Raw genomic sequence first — 18701 nt, 5'->3', positions numbered from 1 at the left:
TTTTCATCAAAGGTTCCAATGTGGCATTCGAATGCGCATTCGAATGCAGTCCATTTCCAAGAAGAACATTGTCAGTGAGAAGAAAATAAAATGAAAAAAAAGGGAGGACAAAATAGACTCAACATGTACTGTCTCCTAAATTACAGTAATTTCAGACATGAAAATGGCTCTGATAGTTGCAAAATGGAATTGAACGACAGAAGCCTATGTTTCATTGACAGTTTTGACGGTTATCCGCGTGTTCAAAGCACTGTGTTTCTTTGCCTCCATTTTTCATGAATGGCATAATCAGCCTGTTTGATGGGCTTAGGCTTTCCTAAGAAGTAAGCAGCAAGGAGAACACATTGAACATGTGAGCAAGGGAAACATTCTTGTAATGCTTTGGCTGTGCCAAGACAATCTCTGCTAGGTCTATGCTAATGATTCTTATAGGCAGTGCAAAAAAATCAAGTATTCATGAATCTGTACATTCTTGCATCAGCCTGACACAGTTATTACCCCATGGAAGACATATCAATGGAGTACAAATCACTCTAAATAATTGTGTAGTGATAACCGTGCTCATTTAAGTGTTTCTAAGGTTTCTAAGACAAGGTCTACTTTGGTCTGGTCTGTTTGTTTGTTAACTCCAACCATGTGCTGCTCCGGAGTTAAACTCACCACATTGAGTTTCAGCTCCATGTTCAGGACTCCCCCACTGTCCAGCACCGGCATGAGGTTGATGGCGAACACGGCCGCCCGGTCCGGCGGGACAGAGATGTTGGGCCCAAAGAAGATGTAGAAGTGCACGGAGAAGGTGTCCAGCTCGTTGCGCAGCGTGGGCCGCACGGGCCAGCACTTATTGGCGTCTGCGGTGGGTGCCAGGTAGACGACGCTCTCCTCGGAGGCTAGCGCGACGGAGCTCGTGCCGGGCTGGCGCTCGGAGCCATTGCGTGAGAGGCTGGGCAGCACGGCGGCAGGCAATGTGTCGGAGAGGGAGAAGCCCGTGGCGCTGCCAAAGGACTGGGGCATGTTCATGGCAGACGAGCCAGAGCCCTTTGAAGCGCTGGGCTTGGAGCAATCTGTAGGGGAGAGAGAGAGAGAGAGAGAGAGAGACACAGGGGAGAGAGGGGGAGAGGGGGGAGAGAGAGATAGAGAGACAGGGTAGAGAGGGGGGAGAGAGAGATAGAGAGACAGGGGAGAGAGCGAGAGACAGAGAGAAGGGGGGAGAAAGAGATCAGACATTACTTTGAGGCCGATGAGACATGAGTGAGCCAGATGAGAGGGCTGGGAGTGAGTGAGCGAGCGAGTGATGAAGAGACGGAGAGGATGATGCCTGGCACTCGCAGAGTCAGCCTGCTGGAAGTGACAAACTGACGGGAGTAAACAGGTCATTTCAGGGCTAGGGCCACAGCTCTGTCAACACAGCGGATTTTCACTGTATGCGTCTCTGTGTGAAGGGGGAAAAAAGTCCCATAAAACAGCTACTTCTGACAGAGAGATTGTAATGGCTCTCCTCTCGAGGTCTGGGCAACTGTCAAGATGTCTGGCAGTGCCACCGCTGGGAGGGTTGGAGTTTGCTTTTTGAAGTGCACTTGTGAAGGCAGCAGCCCACTCTGTAGCTGAGGCTTGACTATTATTACTAAGAGAACATCATGTCAAGAGAGGCTCCTACAGAGTACAGCATTTAGCTCCCTGGTCTCCACGGACGGCAGCCTTAAAAACTTCTACCCCTCCTTCAGCTGAGGGAAACGAATAAAACCAGATTTCTAAAAATGAGATACATTTTCTGTCTAGCTACACCTATTGTATTTGTTGGTATGTGAATATGTTCACTATTATGATATTACTGAATCTCAGACAGAGTAGGGATTAACAAATACCTGTGGTTAAACCAAACAGTGTTGTATTCCAATCACCAAATTGCACTTGATGATGCAATTTGAAAAGCTACTACATGACCTACTACCATAAGCTACTACCTACTACATGACCAAGAAAATACCATTGTGTATAATGGCAAGTTCACTTTTACATAGCAGGAAAGGACCGAAATCCCTCTACAATTCTCAAACATTTAAAAAAGAATGACAAAAATCTACATCCATATTGCCAAAGCCACAACAACACAGACTACAAATCAATACAGACAAGGTTTGTTCACCAACACAACGTACAAGCCAATAATAAAGTAATAATACATAAGTAATAAATATAAGAAATGTATTTCTTGTAAAGCAGGAATCCATAATGTATTATAAGTGCATTAATAAGGATTTATAACATAATCATATTTAATACAGCATTTTCACACGCATTATTAATATGTCACTAACTGTTAGGAATACACTTATTATGTGTTTGGCTGCAAAAAATCAAATAAAAATATTGAAACTGTTTGGGAGATCGAAATGCGGTGGTTTGTTTGCACAGCCAAATCCTGCACCTTGCCCTGAGTCTGATCAACATCTGTCGCAATCATCAACGGTGAAAAGGGATGCTTTGGTTACCTGTTGAAATCTCTGTACAACTAAACCCACGAGAGATGGAAAAAAATCCAGTAACAACACAAACTGTTGTCTTCTCTTTTTTTTTCTTTTATAAGAGCGTGTGAAAGTGAGCAATCAAGCCCCACCTCTACTGTTCTGATGAGCAGGGTACTTGATTAGTATGCTTAGCCGGCCGCTTTTTACAAGATGCTTCAGACTGATCAAATCAAGCCTTTCTGTTCCTGTGTAATTATTGTCATCTCCTCCCCCCCCTCCCCCCTAAAAAAATTCCCCACCCCAGTGCCATTACAGTCTCAAATGACAGTCTGCCGTGATGAGTGGGGGCTCGCAATTAGTGGGTGAGTTTGAAGTCTTGGTCGTGCTGACATGTCCTGTACCTCTGGGAGGACGTTTGCCTGCACACACACACACACACACACACACACACACACACACACACACACACACACACACACACACACACACACACACACACACACACCACAGCTGTGCTAAAATATGGCCACCTGTTCAGCCACAGGTGTGGGAGTCACAGTCTTTTGTTTAGCCTCTGAGGGAGCGCTTAGCTGTTTCATTTTTTTTTCCTCTTTTTGATGACATGATGCCTGAGGTCTTGTAAAATCTTCACTGGCAGATTGACACATTTGTCACACCTGACCAATTAAAATCATTCCTCCACGACGCAATTAAGTTCCACCGTGGCAGTGTTGTGGAAAAGAACGGATGGTTAAAGCTAACAACAGGTTTCTGAAAGCAATAGAGCATAAACAGATAAAAGCTGAACTGACAACTTCACATCTTTTTTTATTTTGGCTAGCTTTCCATCACAACCTGAAGGGAGTTTGATGTTATCACTGCACCCTAACTTTTACCTATACTTTAAAAAGTACTTCAGATTCTGTACTGCAACATGCTCTGGCAAACACTGTAACCATAGTTTCACCCCTATAGCAGAAGCACTACCCTACCTTTACCCTCTGTAACAAAAACAGCAATAAAGCTATAGTACCGTGCAATGATCCATTACTGCTCAGAATAATGCAGTGGCTTGACTTCTTCAAGTCATATAGAGGAATGAGAGGCACTGGCATAGCAAAGTTTTGAGTTTATCACTGGGAAAATATTTGTGACGCTGCTCTAATATCCGGGGGAGTGCACCATTCCGGCTGATTTTCCATGATTCAGTGAGCCCCTGTTGAGCTGCGGCTCGGCTGACTCCCCCTGGAGTAGCGCCACGAGCCGCAGATGAAGAGGAACAACCTGCCCCGACTGACAAGTGTCTCCCGGGACCTGGTATTTCCATTTTCCCCTCATGCAGTCCAAATGTTTGGATGCCAAAAAAAAAAAGAGAGAAGAGGAATGAGAACGGTTGGAGAAGAGGGGAGACGTAAACAAGCCGCCGATACAGAAATAATAAGGTCCCAGGAACAGGGCCTGCTACATGTGTTGATGTATTTTTGATGAGGTGCTAAACTCAGAGAAGCTGTAAACTCTTGACCCTATTTTCTGTCGAAGTTTCACTTGATTAGCCATTCGATTGCTTCAGAACTCTTCCCAAAAGACCATTCCCCCCACCACAAACACACACACACACACACACACATTCTCCTCACCCAAACACTCCCATCCATTCCATCTGGCCCGTCAGCCTGGCTCATGCCACACCAAGGCAGAGAGTCTGCCTGCGGCATCCCTCCACGTTCCTGCCTTTCTGCTGCGCACAGAAGAATCCAGTGGCTGTGACAGATGTCGGATGCAGGTGAGGACATTTACTTAAAGAGCCGCATCAGCTAAAACGCAATCTATAACAGTCACGGCTCGCTGGATCTATGAGCGTTCTTGGCTCTCATCGGGCAGCACATGGCTCACTTTGAAAAACACAAGAGAGCTTCTGGGCAGAGAAAGTTACTGGTTGCTGGCCCCAAAACTTCACACTTCAAAGTCAGGTATGTTTGGCAAAAGCTAACATCTTCTGATGTAGATGAAATGCAAAGCGACCTTTTAGGAGCTTTACTGTTCCTTATAGTTGGATCAAAGTTTTTCCTCATTGATTTCAGCTTGGGGATGATACGGTATCAGTTTAACAAATCAATTCTGCTATGGGGCTGTTGTTATTTCTGATCAAATATTCCATACATCAATGCAAACAGGTGAGAAATGTGATTGAGCTGTGAAAAACGCTTCTGTGTGTTTTTAGCAGCACACAACAACAGAGCTTTTTTTATTATTATTATTATTATGCCCATTAAACTTCTCAAGATCGATGGATGCTGTGTCAATGTGTACTTTGGTTTGTTCAACATTGATCCCAGCACACTTCAATAATATATCATTAAATACATACATATTTTTCAAAACACAAATACTCTTTGGTTCTTTTACAGTATAAAAAAATGTGGGCAATATCTCTCAGAGCCACACATGAAGAAACTGTAATAAATCTGTAAGAATTGCTGCCATTAAACTTGGGCTTCTGTAAGGGGTTATAGTGGTATTTTGCCATGAATTCCACATATGAAAGAATGACTTGTTATACGACTCTACTGAAGTCAATAATAAAGGTATGTTCATAACTTACATACCATAATGAACAAATCCAACCAATCCCAACCCACTCCCTTCCTAGTCTAAAACCTCTAGGCAAGGCAAATATATAGCATTATTCATACACAGAGACAATTCAATGTGCAAAAGGCAAAGTGCTCAAGAGTGCAAAACAATTAAAGATTTATATTTATATATATTTATATATTATTGATGGTCCTGTTAGTCATCTTAGAGAAATGTAGCTGTCTTACACTGCAGAACTCGTAGTTAAAACTACCAAGGCTTTGATTTAAATTATTCATGCACTACTTTGTAAAACTACATAGGCTTTGTTTATAGAGATTATAGTGGAAAGGCTTTGTTTATAGAGGTTATAGTGGAAAGGCTTTGTTTATAGAGATTATAGTGGAAAGGCTTTGTTTATAGAGGTTATAGTAGAAAGGCTTTGTTTATAGAGGTTATAGTGGATTTGGAGTTTACGTTTCCTCCATTTGTGTTCGATGGTGCTTTCTGTTGGCTCAAAGTTTTCTTGACTTGCAAGATGGTGACCGTACAATAACATCAATGACATTCGAACTTTTCAAGTTAAAGTTATCCAGGAGTACATCAACTGCCTGCACTCAAGCCTGGTGACATAACTATGGCCTCTATAAAGTGAGCACTAGCACTCTCGTTTATGTACCTTTTCTTTACAGAATTTATTTGAACACCCGGAGTGATCAGTAAGTCAAAGAAGACAGAAAGGATCAGGATGTGCTTAACCATAACATAATAACAGTCGAGACCTTTGGAGATAATGAGATCCACAGAGTGGCCTCGAGTGTGCGTAGGCTGGTTAACATGCTGTGAGACCATAAGGGTCAAGAAGTGCAAAAAGGTCTTTGGCATTATTGTCCATGTTATTATCTAGGTGGGTGTTAAAATCCCCTGTTATGATTGAAAAAAAAGTTGTAATCAATGGAGACAGTAATTCAGAAAAGGCATCATTAAAATTTGCGGAGTATCTTGGAGGTCCGTAAATGGCTAAAAATACAATTTGGGAGCACCATTCAATATGAAACTGAGGTATTCAGAGGAAATGAAATCACCAAGTGTAATCTCTTTGCGCTGAAATGCATCTTTAAAGAAAGCAGCTACTCCTACCCCTTTCTTGCCAGTTCGGCACGTATTCATAAAACTGAAACGCACTGGTGCCGTCTCTGCTTTGTTTCTCATGTGTTGTTAAAGGTACACTGGAAAGCAGAACAGCATCGAGTTAGTGTGGGGGAAAAAAAGACTAATGCCTACAGGGGAAAAAATAGCTGAGATGGAGGCAGAGGTCTGTCTTCAAGCATCAGAGTGGCCTGAGGCAAACAGGTAAAAATCCGCCTCAGTACAACAGTACAGAAAGGGACAAAGCCAGACTCACCATCAGAATCCAGATACATGGATGGCATGGCAACCGTTGCTAGTCAGTTCACATCTTCCACACACACTCAAAAATGGATTACTTGAAAAGTGACTGAACACCTACATTTTGACAAATTTTAATAATTTCTCTATGCTCTGCTCTAATCAGTACTGCTGCATAGTGAAGACAGTTTCTGAATGACAATTTCTAATATCAATTTGTTCATCTAGTGATAAAAAGGAAGGATGTGTCTCTTTGTAGTCACAGCACCATTCAACGAGTTTGTATCTAAGACTACTTGTATCATAACTGTATAAATGCTGGGGGTTGCACAGAGAGTACTCCAGCTACATCATTTCTGGAGTTTCTACATTAACATTAAATTACTCAATCACATGATGCTACTGTTAGAACAGAAAATGGGTCCGTTTCTAAATATTGTTATTGACTACATTCGGTTTCATTCGATACATTTGATTGGAGTTGAATGTGAAGCAGGTATTGGAGAGAACTGAGAGCAATTTCTAAAATGATGTAGGCCTACTTATGCAACCCCTAATAAATGCACCATTTTTATAACACCAAATGTTGAGGTGGACCTACAGCAAATGCCAACTGCCCTTGAGCTCTCCTGCTTGTGAACTATCGTCGCACAACACATTCACAGGCAATGCTTCACAGAGAGTGATCAATATGGAGACTGCCTAGATGAAACGCCCTATTCGCTCCCCCGCCTCCCTACCCGAGCAGACGGGAGGGACAAATTAAGTCCCGCTGATTTAGCCCTCCCTGCAGTAGGACTGCACCCCCTCTCACTGTGGGAAAAGGTCAAGTAGTCCTTGTGGCTGCGGTGAAGCCACAGAGAGGACAGCCGAGACGATCAGAGAGAGTGTGTGTGTGTGTGTGTGGGTGTGTGTGTGTGTGTGTGTGTCCGGTGCAGATTTATCCCTCCCTGACCGGGGTGATTTACGGAGCTGCTCCATCTTGCAGTGCACCTGTGATGGCGGACACGCAGGAGCAATGGCACAGAGAGGGCAGACTTCCTGCCCAGTGCCGGCTGTGTTATTGTTTCAGGCCCCTCTATTACTTTTACCAGTACCACACATTCACGTGAATGAACACACACACACACACACACACAGTGTAATAAACGCAGACACACAAACAAAAATGGTACTACCCACACATACTTTTAACAGCACGAAAAGCACTATTTAATAATAAACATGAAATGTAAAAACATTACACAGTGACAAACACACAAACACACACACAGCCAATAAATGTTTGTGCATTATCTTTGGCGGCCTAATGAAAGGCTGTGCGCGTGGAGTATTGATTTAAAAGCAGTGCGTGAAGCTGAGGGCTAATGTCCCTTAGATTAACAGAGCACGCGCAGGCCTGTTGTAGCCTGCTCTAAGTGGCAAATGCGGTCAGGCATTTAAAAAAATAATAATAAATAAAACAAAACCCAAAACCAAACAATGTGATTGCTCCTTCTCCCGGTTCTTTCGGTTCCCGCTTCCCTCTAAATATCTGGTTAGGTAACGGCACAGCATGGGGGGTACCTGAGGCGTGTTGATAATTGATAAGACGCCGCAGCCACGGGAACAGTAATAAGACAAAACACCCAATCGTCTGCGCTCTAATGTCCAGCTAATCTAAATCTAATCTTTTCATTAGAGGTAATGGAAAGAGCACAAGCATGGCCGATGCTAGCAACTGCACGGGGAGCCGTTTTTGGGTGCCACAGTAATTTGACAGTCGATACTGGAGCGGCTCAAGTGGATGCACGAGCGGGAGCTCTCACAAGAGGAAAAGATGACAGAGAAGAGACAGATGAAGAGTGGGTGGACGGCATACACACACACAAACACACACACACACACACACACACACACACACACACACATACACATACACATACACATACACACACACACACACACTCTTGGCGAGTAGCTGCTGAACTCCTGCCTCCAACTGCCCACACCACCCACCCCTTGCTGCACAAGTAGGGCTGTCTGCGATCAACTATGCGCTGCGTTTTTACGGTGCAATTTGCGCTTTCCTCCCACTCTCTTTCCAACTCCCCACAGCAGCTTCTGGGGGAGGGGGGGGGGGGCATGTTTAGTGGTGGGAGGGTGGTGGTGGGACTGGGAGCTTAGTGAGGAGCCGAGTGAAGTGAGCCCCAGCTCCTCGAGTTCTGGAGGTGCTCTTGGCCTTGCCTGAGATCACCTCTGGCAGAGGTCAAGTGAAATATCACAGTCAGAGGGGAGAGCGGCTGAATAATTAGTCGGCAAACTCTGCGAATCTGCCAGAAAAAAAAGGCAGAAAGAGAGAGATAACGAAAGAGAAAGAAAACATGACAGCAAAAAAGCACACTAGAGATAGCGAGAGCTACAGTCAAAGAGTGTGAGAGAGAATGTGTGTGTGTGTGAGTGTGAGTGTGAGAGAGAGTGAGAGAGAGAGTGAGAGAGAGAGAGAGAGAGAGAGAGAGAGAGAGAGAGCAGCAGTGCTTCCTGTCTCCCCTGCAGAGGGCTGAGAAGCCCATGCTAAATTCTCCTCCTTAATCACATCCAATTCTGTGCAGTTCAAAGACCACAAGGACCGCAGCGCCTTTTCCAGAGGAAGGGAAGTTCACATCACTAGCTGCGAGCGACCAGACAGATGTAGGTACACTGGAATTCGTCCATTGTGGTTGACTTTAATCATTAACTTACGTATGTTTCATCCGGTACCTACGTAAGCTTTCCCCTATCATAAAAATGTAACCTGATGCAATTCTTAACCACGCCTACCTGAGCGTGGACAATAGCCACGTCTTCCCAGATGTGACCCTCTCTCTCTTTGCCGGCGCCCACCAGGCAAGGACCTCTCTCTCTCTCTCCCTCCCGGCCTCGACCGAGGAGCAACTTTTGACCTCTCCTCCCCTCCAGCACCGCTTGGAGCACACCGTCAACCGGTGAACAACCAACTCTCTTTGTTCTCACTTCTTACGGCCGACCCACGCCTAAGATCTCTCAGTCAACGAACTGCTCAGTGAGACGAAGTAAGTTTAGCGAAAGCAGCTAACATTAGACCTGCTAGCTAAATTGCAAAGGAAAGCAGCTAATAATAGACCTGCTAGCTAACTCTACACAACGGGAACAGAAGGCAAACTGCAACGGAACGAACGGTCAAATCCTCCGACCTAAACTGCAGTGAAACAGACATCACAGCAAGGACAACTTTCTCCATCTATCGGACAGCATCATCTCTTCTCTGCCGTTTCAACATCGGACTCGCCAGCACGACCCTTTTCCCAAAGGACTGGTAACTTCGACTGGGCATTTAGCTATCCTAGCTATTCACAACCTGGCTAAGCATAAGACTGTTTACATGCCATTGTTCATGTGTTTCATATGTTTTGTTTACTGAACGTAACTGTTTATATATTTTCATTGTTAGTTGGTAGTTGGCTTCACCACACCATCTGGGTTATCGTTAGGATTGCTTCTCAGACACATCGGGTCTTGCATGCATCACTAACCATTTCCCTCTTCTAACATGGCATCTAAATCGCGCACGATTACATATACATTGGCCTTCACATAGCCACACACGCGAAGAGAATACTCGAACTTCGCGCTGCCTATAGGCTCGTCCTTGTTCACATCACATGTATGTTCGCTACGTGCACACACATGCACGCGGAACTACGGTGATCAAACAAAGGAACACACACACATTCTTTCTGGCGCGCTCCTAACAGCGCAACCCAGAGCTCACAAGCTCACACACACACCCCCACACTCCTTCAATTCATTAGTTAGTTACATTTAGATAGATTACATATTGTGTGTTATTTTCTCATCATTGTGTAAATAAATACTTTGATTATATACGCTGGACGTTGCCAACCTCTTCTATTCAGAATTCCAATGACCTTCAACCATACTATTAATTTAATTATAAATCAGAGTTACAAATTGATAGTATAATATATTTTATGAGACTGATATATTTAACGAGACTGATTTGTGGATTATCTTTACTTTGACCACCGTGGAGGACACTACACTTTGGGTGGCGCCCCCTAGGTGCTCAAATGAATTGATCTGCCTTTGTGTTGAATGGTTGATGCCTGTCCAATCGGGTGAGACTACCAACATATTGTTGCTGTTGCAAGGACAGCACCAGTGTGTCTTGGTGGCCCTCGCAAAGACGGTATCACAATTTACACACAATTGCACCCACATTCACCCGGCTCCTGCTCACAGGGTAAGTTACCTACATAGTCTGGTACTCCCATGTGAGGCTGGTACCAATTTCACCTACACAGACCTGCTGCAGTCCACCCAGGAGGAGACTCCATGCCCCTTAATATACTTCATTCAGACGGACCGGGTTCAAGCACACACACACTGCTCAAACAAAGCTTTTTACAAGCTAATCCTTTTGAGATAAACATGCCTGGTACAAAACTTTCTGTACTTCACGATTGCGTAAGCAACACTCCCATTCAGTCATGACACCTTGGACTTGTAGAATAAACCTAAAGCCTTTGTGCAAAAATCTCATTTGTGGCCTTCATCGCGGCAAAAAGAAACACCCACGCTGCTTTTCAAATCAGAGGTTGTCACACTCTGTGATTAAGCCTCGCGATCATGGAAAGAATACGGCAGCTTTCATCAGTAAAAGGGTTATTCTGAGCTATGACCTCCTCTCTCCTCTGCCTTACATTATTCTGAAGGATGCAAACCAAGGCCACTCTCAGACCCTGGAGGACAAAAAGGGAGAAAAATAATGTCAACACAACACATCCGGGTACGGGAGAATCATTCTTCTTGGTCCACAGTTCTGTTTGGGTCTCGCTTCGTCATCTTGGTCCCTCTCAAGAGACACTGACTGTTTGCCACACACACACACACATCTCCCAGATAGCAACTGCTGGCTGCATGTGCACTAAAAAGGGGCCGTAAACTGTTTAAGCAGATTATACAGACTCATAAGTCTCCACCGAGATGCAGCGGGTGTAAAAGCAGCCTTAGCAGGCGAGGCGTGTTTTTTCTTTTTCTTTTTTTTCCCCTCCTTTCAAATCAAAACGCAATTACCAGTGACAGATATCGTGTTACAAGACTTCTAATTACTTTGTTATTATTACAGAAACTGAGACAAGTCCCTGATCCTATTAGAGGCCTGAATTTTTTTTTTAAATTTAAAAAAAAATTGGTGTAAAGGATCTGTTCATGAGGGGCTGACTCTTAGTGTGACTTTTTCATTTTGGAAACAGGCCCTCGAAAAAAGAAAGATCCTCGCCTCCGGGGTTATTCTGTCATTCCTTTTTAAGGAGGCGGATGCATCCTCTCTCTCTTGTGTGGTTAGGGAGCTCCATCTTGTACTTGGAAGGAAAACAATGGCTTCACAATTCCGCTGATACCACTCACCCCTCCCTCCCTCCCTATTGTAGCTTCTCAGGCTCTCTCAATCCAAGGAAAACTATGCCAAGCCACTGCTGCTGTCTTATTGTAGTCCCAAATGTCAGGTGGATTCACAAACTCTGGCTCAGGCGACGTTGGATAACTACATGTATTCACAACAATGCAAGGCTCAGTAATCCAATCAGCTTCTACAGTCAAAGACCGTTTCCCCGAAGCTGACTCAGACGACCCCCCCCCCCCCCCCCCCTCAAAAAGAGAAGTGATCCCTTGGATATACTAAATGGAAAGATGGTTAATCAGCTATATGGCCTCTGCCTTCATAAGAGCAACGTCAAATGGTGGTGCCAGTGGGAGTTTTGCACTAAAAGCAGCTACCCTCTGCGCCGCACGAGGCTGAAAGCTCCAGAGAGGCTCCAGACTTTGGTCGCAGAATGCATTGAGCCCCCACATACCCTGATCCCCCGCGACAAACAATAGTCCAAGACCAAGTGAAAGACTAGCAAAGGCAAGAGTACCAAACAATGCTACAAACCAAGGCAAAATCAGCGTGGGTGGCAGTGTTAGCTGTTAATTCTCAACAAAAGCCGGGCAAGATTTAAGAGTGTTAGAACAACCGACACAAGCTCTCTCCTTTCACAGACCACTTTCTATTCTCTACGATACAAAATGAAAAAAATAAATTTAAAAGATGACCTGCTGGAGTATTACTTGAAAGATGCTTTTATGCTTCAAATGTATTATTGTTGTGCTACTCTTTCATCTTGAGGTTATTAAGAGCTTTCAAAAAAAGTTCCTCTCAAAGAAACTTTCACTTCTCTGAGAAAAAGGTTTGTCAAAAATCTGCATAGCCATCTCAAATGCTAAGAGGTTAACAAATAATTAGCCCACATTCATAAACCATGGAAAATAAAAAGAACTGCATTAATGACAGCAGATAAAAGCTAGCCAGTTTTAGGGTCAACAAAATGACTAAAGTCCAAGAACATGGGGCAAATGTAATGTTTCCTGCCATTGCACTTTGATTTAAATGTCTCAACTTTTAGTCTTTAAAGTACAGAGCAGGGAACGTGGAAGAAGAGATGCCTTGCTTGTTGTTTGAATACGTCAAATGGTGGTGCCAGTGGGAGTTTTGCACTAAAAGCAGCTACCCTCTGCGCCGCACGAGGCTGAAAGCTCCAGAGAGGCTCCAGACTTTGGTCGCAGAATGCATTGAGCCCCCACATACCCTGATCCCCCGCGACAAACAATAGTCCAAGACCAAGTGAAAGACTAGCAAAGGCAAGAGTACCAAACAATGCTACAAACCAAGGCAAAATCAGCGTGGGTGGCAGTGTTAGCTGTTAATTCTCAACAAAAGCCGGGCAAGATTTAAGAGTGTTAGAACAACCGACACAAGCTCTCTCCTTTCACAGACCACTTTCTATTCTCTACGATACAAAATGAAAAAAATAAATTTAAAAGATGACCTGCTGGAGTATTACTTGAAAGATGCTTTTATGCTTCAAATGTATTATTGTTGTGCTACTCTTTCATCTTGAGGTTATTAAGAGCTTTCAAAAAAAGTTCCTCTCAAAGAAACTTTCACTTCTCTGAGAAAAAGGTTTGTCAAAAATCTGCATAGCCATCTCAAATGCTAAGAGGTTAACAAATAATTAGCCCACATTCATAAACCATGGAAAATAAAAAGAACTGCATTAATGACAGCAGATAAAAGCTAGCCAGTTTTAGGGTCAACAAAATGACTAAAGTCCAAGAACATGGGGCAAATGTAATGTTTCCTGCCATTGCACTTTGATTTAAATGTCTCAACTTTTAGTCTTTAAAGTACAGAGCAGGGAACGTGGAAGAAGAGATGCCTTGCTTGTTGTTTGAATATTTCGGTAATAGGACATAGGAATGTGCAGGATGTTTGCAGTCTCTCCATACTGGGCATGAGGCCAGGAATCCATCAACATGAGCCGTGTCCTACAGATCTGTCTCATCTTGCGTGGCCCTGGACACCTCCCTGAATATGCACATGTAGGCAGATGCAGGACTTTGATCCACAGGGGGCCATCACCTGCCCAGACAGAGGGCGTGGAATAGGACCGGGCTGTGCAGTTCACATGATTTCTTGCCCTACACCGGGCACATACGCGTTTGGTAAAAGACTTCACTGGTAATTTATTTATTTATTTATAGATCACATTATTAATATAATGATGATGATAATAATAATAATAATAATAATAATAATAAAAAATATATATATTACACATTAACACTTATTTACTTTACTTAGCAAAACTGTAATGGCCACTCTGCTCTCTTCACGGCTAGAGATCTGATGAGATGAACAGCTTGTCTCTTCCTCTTGCCTCACAGTTACCCAGGAGTGGGGCAAACCAAGGCCACCTCCAGTGTCTAATGCGAGATAAAGCCTGTCTGCTCAGAGTGGCTTTAAAAGTTTAATAAACAAGTGCTCTTCAAGGAGCAGGGATGAGGTCAGACACAGAGAACACTGGGTAACATGGAAGAACACCTCATTCCCCAGAGTACAGAACTTGTCTACTTTTACACATTGTGTGTGCGCTCCACATCTACACAGACATTAAACAAATGCTCTGCACCAATAGAATATTATTCTATAGTACACTAGAATCCTATATATTGAATACTCTAGTCCTTTTGGTGGTTTTTGACAGGGGTACAATTAAGGAATACATTAATTTCTGTGCACTACATTAAAAACACAAATTTACATTTACATTTACATTTAGTCATTTAGCAGACGCTTTTGTCCAAAGCGACGTACAAGGGAGAGAACGTCTCGGTTACTTACGTAACCTCGGTTCCTTAAGCAGGGACCAGATATAACAGAATGGTACATGACGTCAGTCATGGGCCCAAATCGAAGCATTTATCCATTCACACCTGAAAGGCTGCGATTTGTCCGCGCTCTCTCCTGAGCCCGCCCCCTCAGGAGCTTATAAATTCAGCAGCGCGACACGAATATATCCTTGGAAAGAAAACTGAGCAAGAAGTATCAAACCAAGGCAACACTGTACACGCTAAACTTGTTATATCTGGTCCCTGCTTAAGGAACCGAGGTTACGTAAGTAACCGAGACATTCCTTATCGCAGTGCACTGCGATATAACAGAATGGGACCGTATACATTCCCGCGTGATAGTACAGTGGCAGCCAATCACACACACCAACTTTATTCATTGCCTTTGCCCTCCTAGAGGTTCATACAGCAGCTGGTGGTGAACATTTTACAGGGCATCCTTTAAAATAGGCGGCAGGGATCAGCGATCCCACGCCTGTAGGAAACCACCCTGGGATGGTTCATGTGCAACATAACACGTAGACACTAATGAACACACTCATCATTATATCGTTCTCAGGCCAGGGGATTCAGAGATCGCCCGCCTGTAGAACCCCATGTAGAAAACTAGGTTCAGCCACATCTAACATATAGAATCTAATGAAAGTGTGGCGAGAACTCCAGCTTGCAGCTTTGCAAATATCTTCCACTGAGACTCCCTTTAGTAAGGCCCAGGAAGACGAGACCTCCCGCGTAGAGTGCGCATGCAACTTTTCCGGGGGATCTAAAGACAAGCTCTTATAAGACAACACGATAGCCTCTACTATCCAACGGGAGAGGCTCGGTTTTGATAGAGGTCTGCCTTTTGCACGTGCACCAAAGCACACAAATAGCTGATCTGATTGTCTGAAAGCCCCAGTGCGCTCTACATAACAGCGGAGAGCGCGTACTGGACAGAGCTTATTCGAACGTTCCTCCTCTGCTGACGCAAAAGGAGGAGGCGAGAAAACTGCTAATTCAATCACCTGATTGCGGAATGGGGTTGCCACCACTTTAGGTATGTAAGCAGCATTAGGTCGCATAACCACTCTGTCACCAGCGATCGAGAACTGAATGCACGATGGGCTGACGGACAGGGCTTGCATGTCACCAACGCGCTTTGCTGACGTTAACGCCAGTAGCAGCGCGGTCTTTAAAGAGACAAACTTTATGTCCACCGTCTCCAGGGGCTCGAACGGAGGCCCTGTGAGAGCACGTAACACAACCAGCAGATCCCAAGAGGGTATGAGGTGTCTCTCCGGCACCCTGAGCCGTCTCACCCCCGCCATAAAGCGTGACGCTAGCGGGTGACTGCCAGGGGAGCTGCCATTAATGCCTGCGTGGCAGGCTGAAATGGCTGCCAGGTACACCTTGAGAGTGGAAGCCGCCTTCCCCTCATCAAACAACTGCTGTAGGAATTCTAGTATGACGCCCAGCGCGTAGATAATGGGGTCTACTGACGCGCACCACCGTTCGAAACTGCGCCACTTTAGTGTATACAGAGCCCGTACCAAAACCGCTCGGGCACTCTGTATCGTAGCCACCAACGCGTCCGATAAGCCTGGCGCTAGGAGCCTGCACCTTTCAGGTGCCAGGCCCTGAGACGCCACAGCTCCGGATGGGGGTGCCACACTGTCCTGTGCGCCTGCGTTAGGAGGTCTCTCCGTAGAGGCAGCTCCCAGGGCTGTTGCACTGACATATTGAATAGATCCGCTGCCCACGGCTGGTTGGGCCAGTGGGAGGCTATCAATAACAATTCTCTGCCCTCGTCCGCTACTCTGCTCAGCACCTGCTGGAGGAGCGGAATCGTGGGAAAAGCATATAGGCGCAGGTTTGGCCACTGGTGGCCCAGCGCGTCTATGCCTAGTGGGGGGTTGTCGCCCCCTAGCGATAAACCAGAAAGGGCAGCAGGTGTTCTGCCTGTTCGCAAACAGGTCCACCTGCGCCCTGAAAAAACGCAGCCAGATCTGCTCTATCACCTGAGGGTGTAGACACCAATCTGCTGCTTGAGGGTCGCCCCTCGACAACAGGTCCGCCCCGTAGTTGAGGTGACCTGGAATATGAACTGAGGAAACGGACGTGAACCGCTGCCCACAGGAGCAATGGTGCAGTGACAGGGAGCGCACTCCGCCTTGACGGTTTATATACGCCAAGGCCGCAGTGTTGTCCGTCCTCACTAACACATGCTGACCACTCAGTCTAGGCAGAAAGTGTCGTAGAGCCAGGACTACTGTCCGCAGTTCTAACACATTTATATGAGACGCGGCCTCTGTCGCAGACCAGAGACCGTTCACGCCTCTCCCCTCGCAGACCGGCGTCTGTGGTTACTACTACGCGGCGCGTATGCCCATAGTGCCTGACGCCGCGAGGAACCAGGGGGCTCTCCAGATTGCCAGGGCTCTCCTGCATCTGGAGGACATCGTTACCCTGCGGTATCTGTCTTTGACTGCGTTGAGCCTCAGAGACAGGTACCACATTTGGAACGGCCGCATACGCAACATCCCCAGCGGGAGAGCGATTGCGGCCGATCCCATCATTCCCAACAGGCGTTGGCAGCACAGCGACGAGACTGACTGTCCTAGTCGGAACTGGTGCACACATGTTTTGATGGCATTTATTCGGTCTCGAGACATGGAGGTGGAGTCTAGAACCATGCCTAGGAAATGCGTAGTCTGGCTTGGGCACAGAACGCTTTTTTCCTTGTTTATTATAAAGCCTAGCTGATGCAGGTGTGCCACCACTAGATGGCCATCTTGCACCGCTGCGGCCCTTGAATGAGCAGCTATTAACCAATCGTCCAAATAATTGAATAAGCGCAGACCGCGTAGTCGTAATGGGGCGATGGCTGCTTCTACGCACTTTGTGAAAACCCTCTGTGCCAAAGCTAGGCCGAACGGGAGTGCGTTGAATTGGTACGCTATTCCTCCGAACGCAAACCTCAGAAATCTTCGATGTCTGTGGTGGATCGGAACGTGGAAATATGCGTCTTTTAAGTGCTTTAGCGCTTAACTTGCACTTCAGCAGTTACATTCCTGCACTTCTTTTTCCTTTTTCCTAGGTCGTTGTTTTCTAATTCTCATGTAAAGTAGTATTTATTGTTACATCATGCTTTTTATTGCTCTTAGCTTGACTGTTCTCTCCCTTGTACGTCGCTTTGGACAAAAGCGTCTGCTAAATGACTAAATGTAAATGTAAATGTAAGTCTATCGTGATAAACCAATCGTTTGGTCTTATGAACTGCACTAGCCGGCGTGAGGTCAGCATTCTGAACTTTAGCGGCATAAGTGCTTTGTTCAACACACGTAGATCTAATATTGCCCGATAATTCCCGTCCTTTTTGGGGACCAGGAAGTAACGGCTGTAGAAGCCTGAAGCTGCCTCCTCGGGAGGCACTACACTTATCGCTTATTTTCGGAGCAGGGAGACTATCTCTTCTCGTAGGAAGTGAGACTGCCCCTGCTACACCACTGATTGGATCACTCCGCCGAATGGCGGAGGGGGACGGGCGAATTGCAGCACGTACCCCTTTGTGGGCAGGATGGGGCTTCTGGCCGAGGCGCATCGTGGGGGAGGCGGGCGAGAGGTAGCCCGCCACTGCATCCTCGACCGGAGGGAAGGAGAGGTAGCCACTCTCACTAGCCCTGTCGAGGTGCATGTACGGGGCGAATCCCGGCACTGGGGCACGGCACGAGTAGGGGGTCGCTCACGTCGCCTGCAGCTCCTCGTGGACCTCCGCGAAGAAGGGGAGGGCGCTAGGAGCTGGTACGGCGGGGCCAGCATAAAACTCCCCGTCCAGCAGCGAGGACCGCACGCTGGGAGGGGGAGGGAGAGGGAGCCCGAGGCAGCTGGCTGCTCTCAGCGCAACCTCGTGGAGTTGCTGGCCCAGAGTCCGTGATGTGGCCGGGGGAGAGGTTGCCCGCGGCCGAACATCCTAACTCAGCTGCATGGCTTCCTCGTCCGAGTCGTGCTCGTCAGAGTAGTCCAGCAGGCTGTCGTCATCCAAAC

The 18701-nt window shown here is 45.9% G+C and overlaps 1 protein-coding gene across 1 annotated transcript in view; it reads right to left on the bottom strand.

The window, feature by feature from the left end:
• Positions 1-18701, bottom strand: part of tmem8b (transmembrane protein 8B) — a 121211-nt gene that overhangs the window by 26051 nt on the left and 76459 nt on the right. Inside the window, exon 6 of the mRNA XM_012828502.2 lies at positions 661-1061. Coding sequence (XP_012683956.2) covers positions 661-1061 — 401 coding nt within the window. The remainder of the gene's footprint in view (positions 1-660; positions 1062-18701) is intronic.

Source organism: Clupea harengus, chromosome 7 (assembly GCF_900700415.2).
Source record: "Clupea harengus chromosome 7, Ch_v2.0.2, whole genome shotgun sequence".
NCBI classification, from domain to species: Eukaryota; Metazoa; Chordata; class Actinopteri; order Clupeiformes; family Clupeidae; genus Clupea; species Clupea harengus.
Note: the sequence above shows the minus strand (reverse complement) of the source record. Positions and strands in the feature narration are given on the sequence as shown.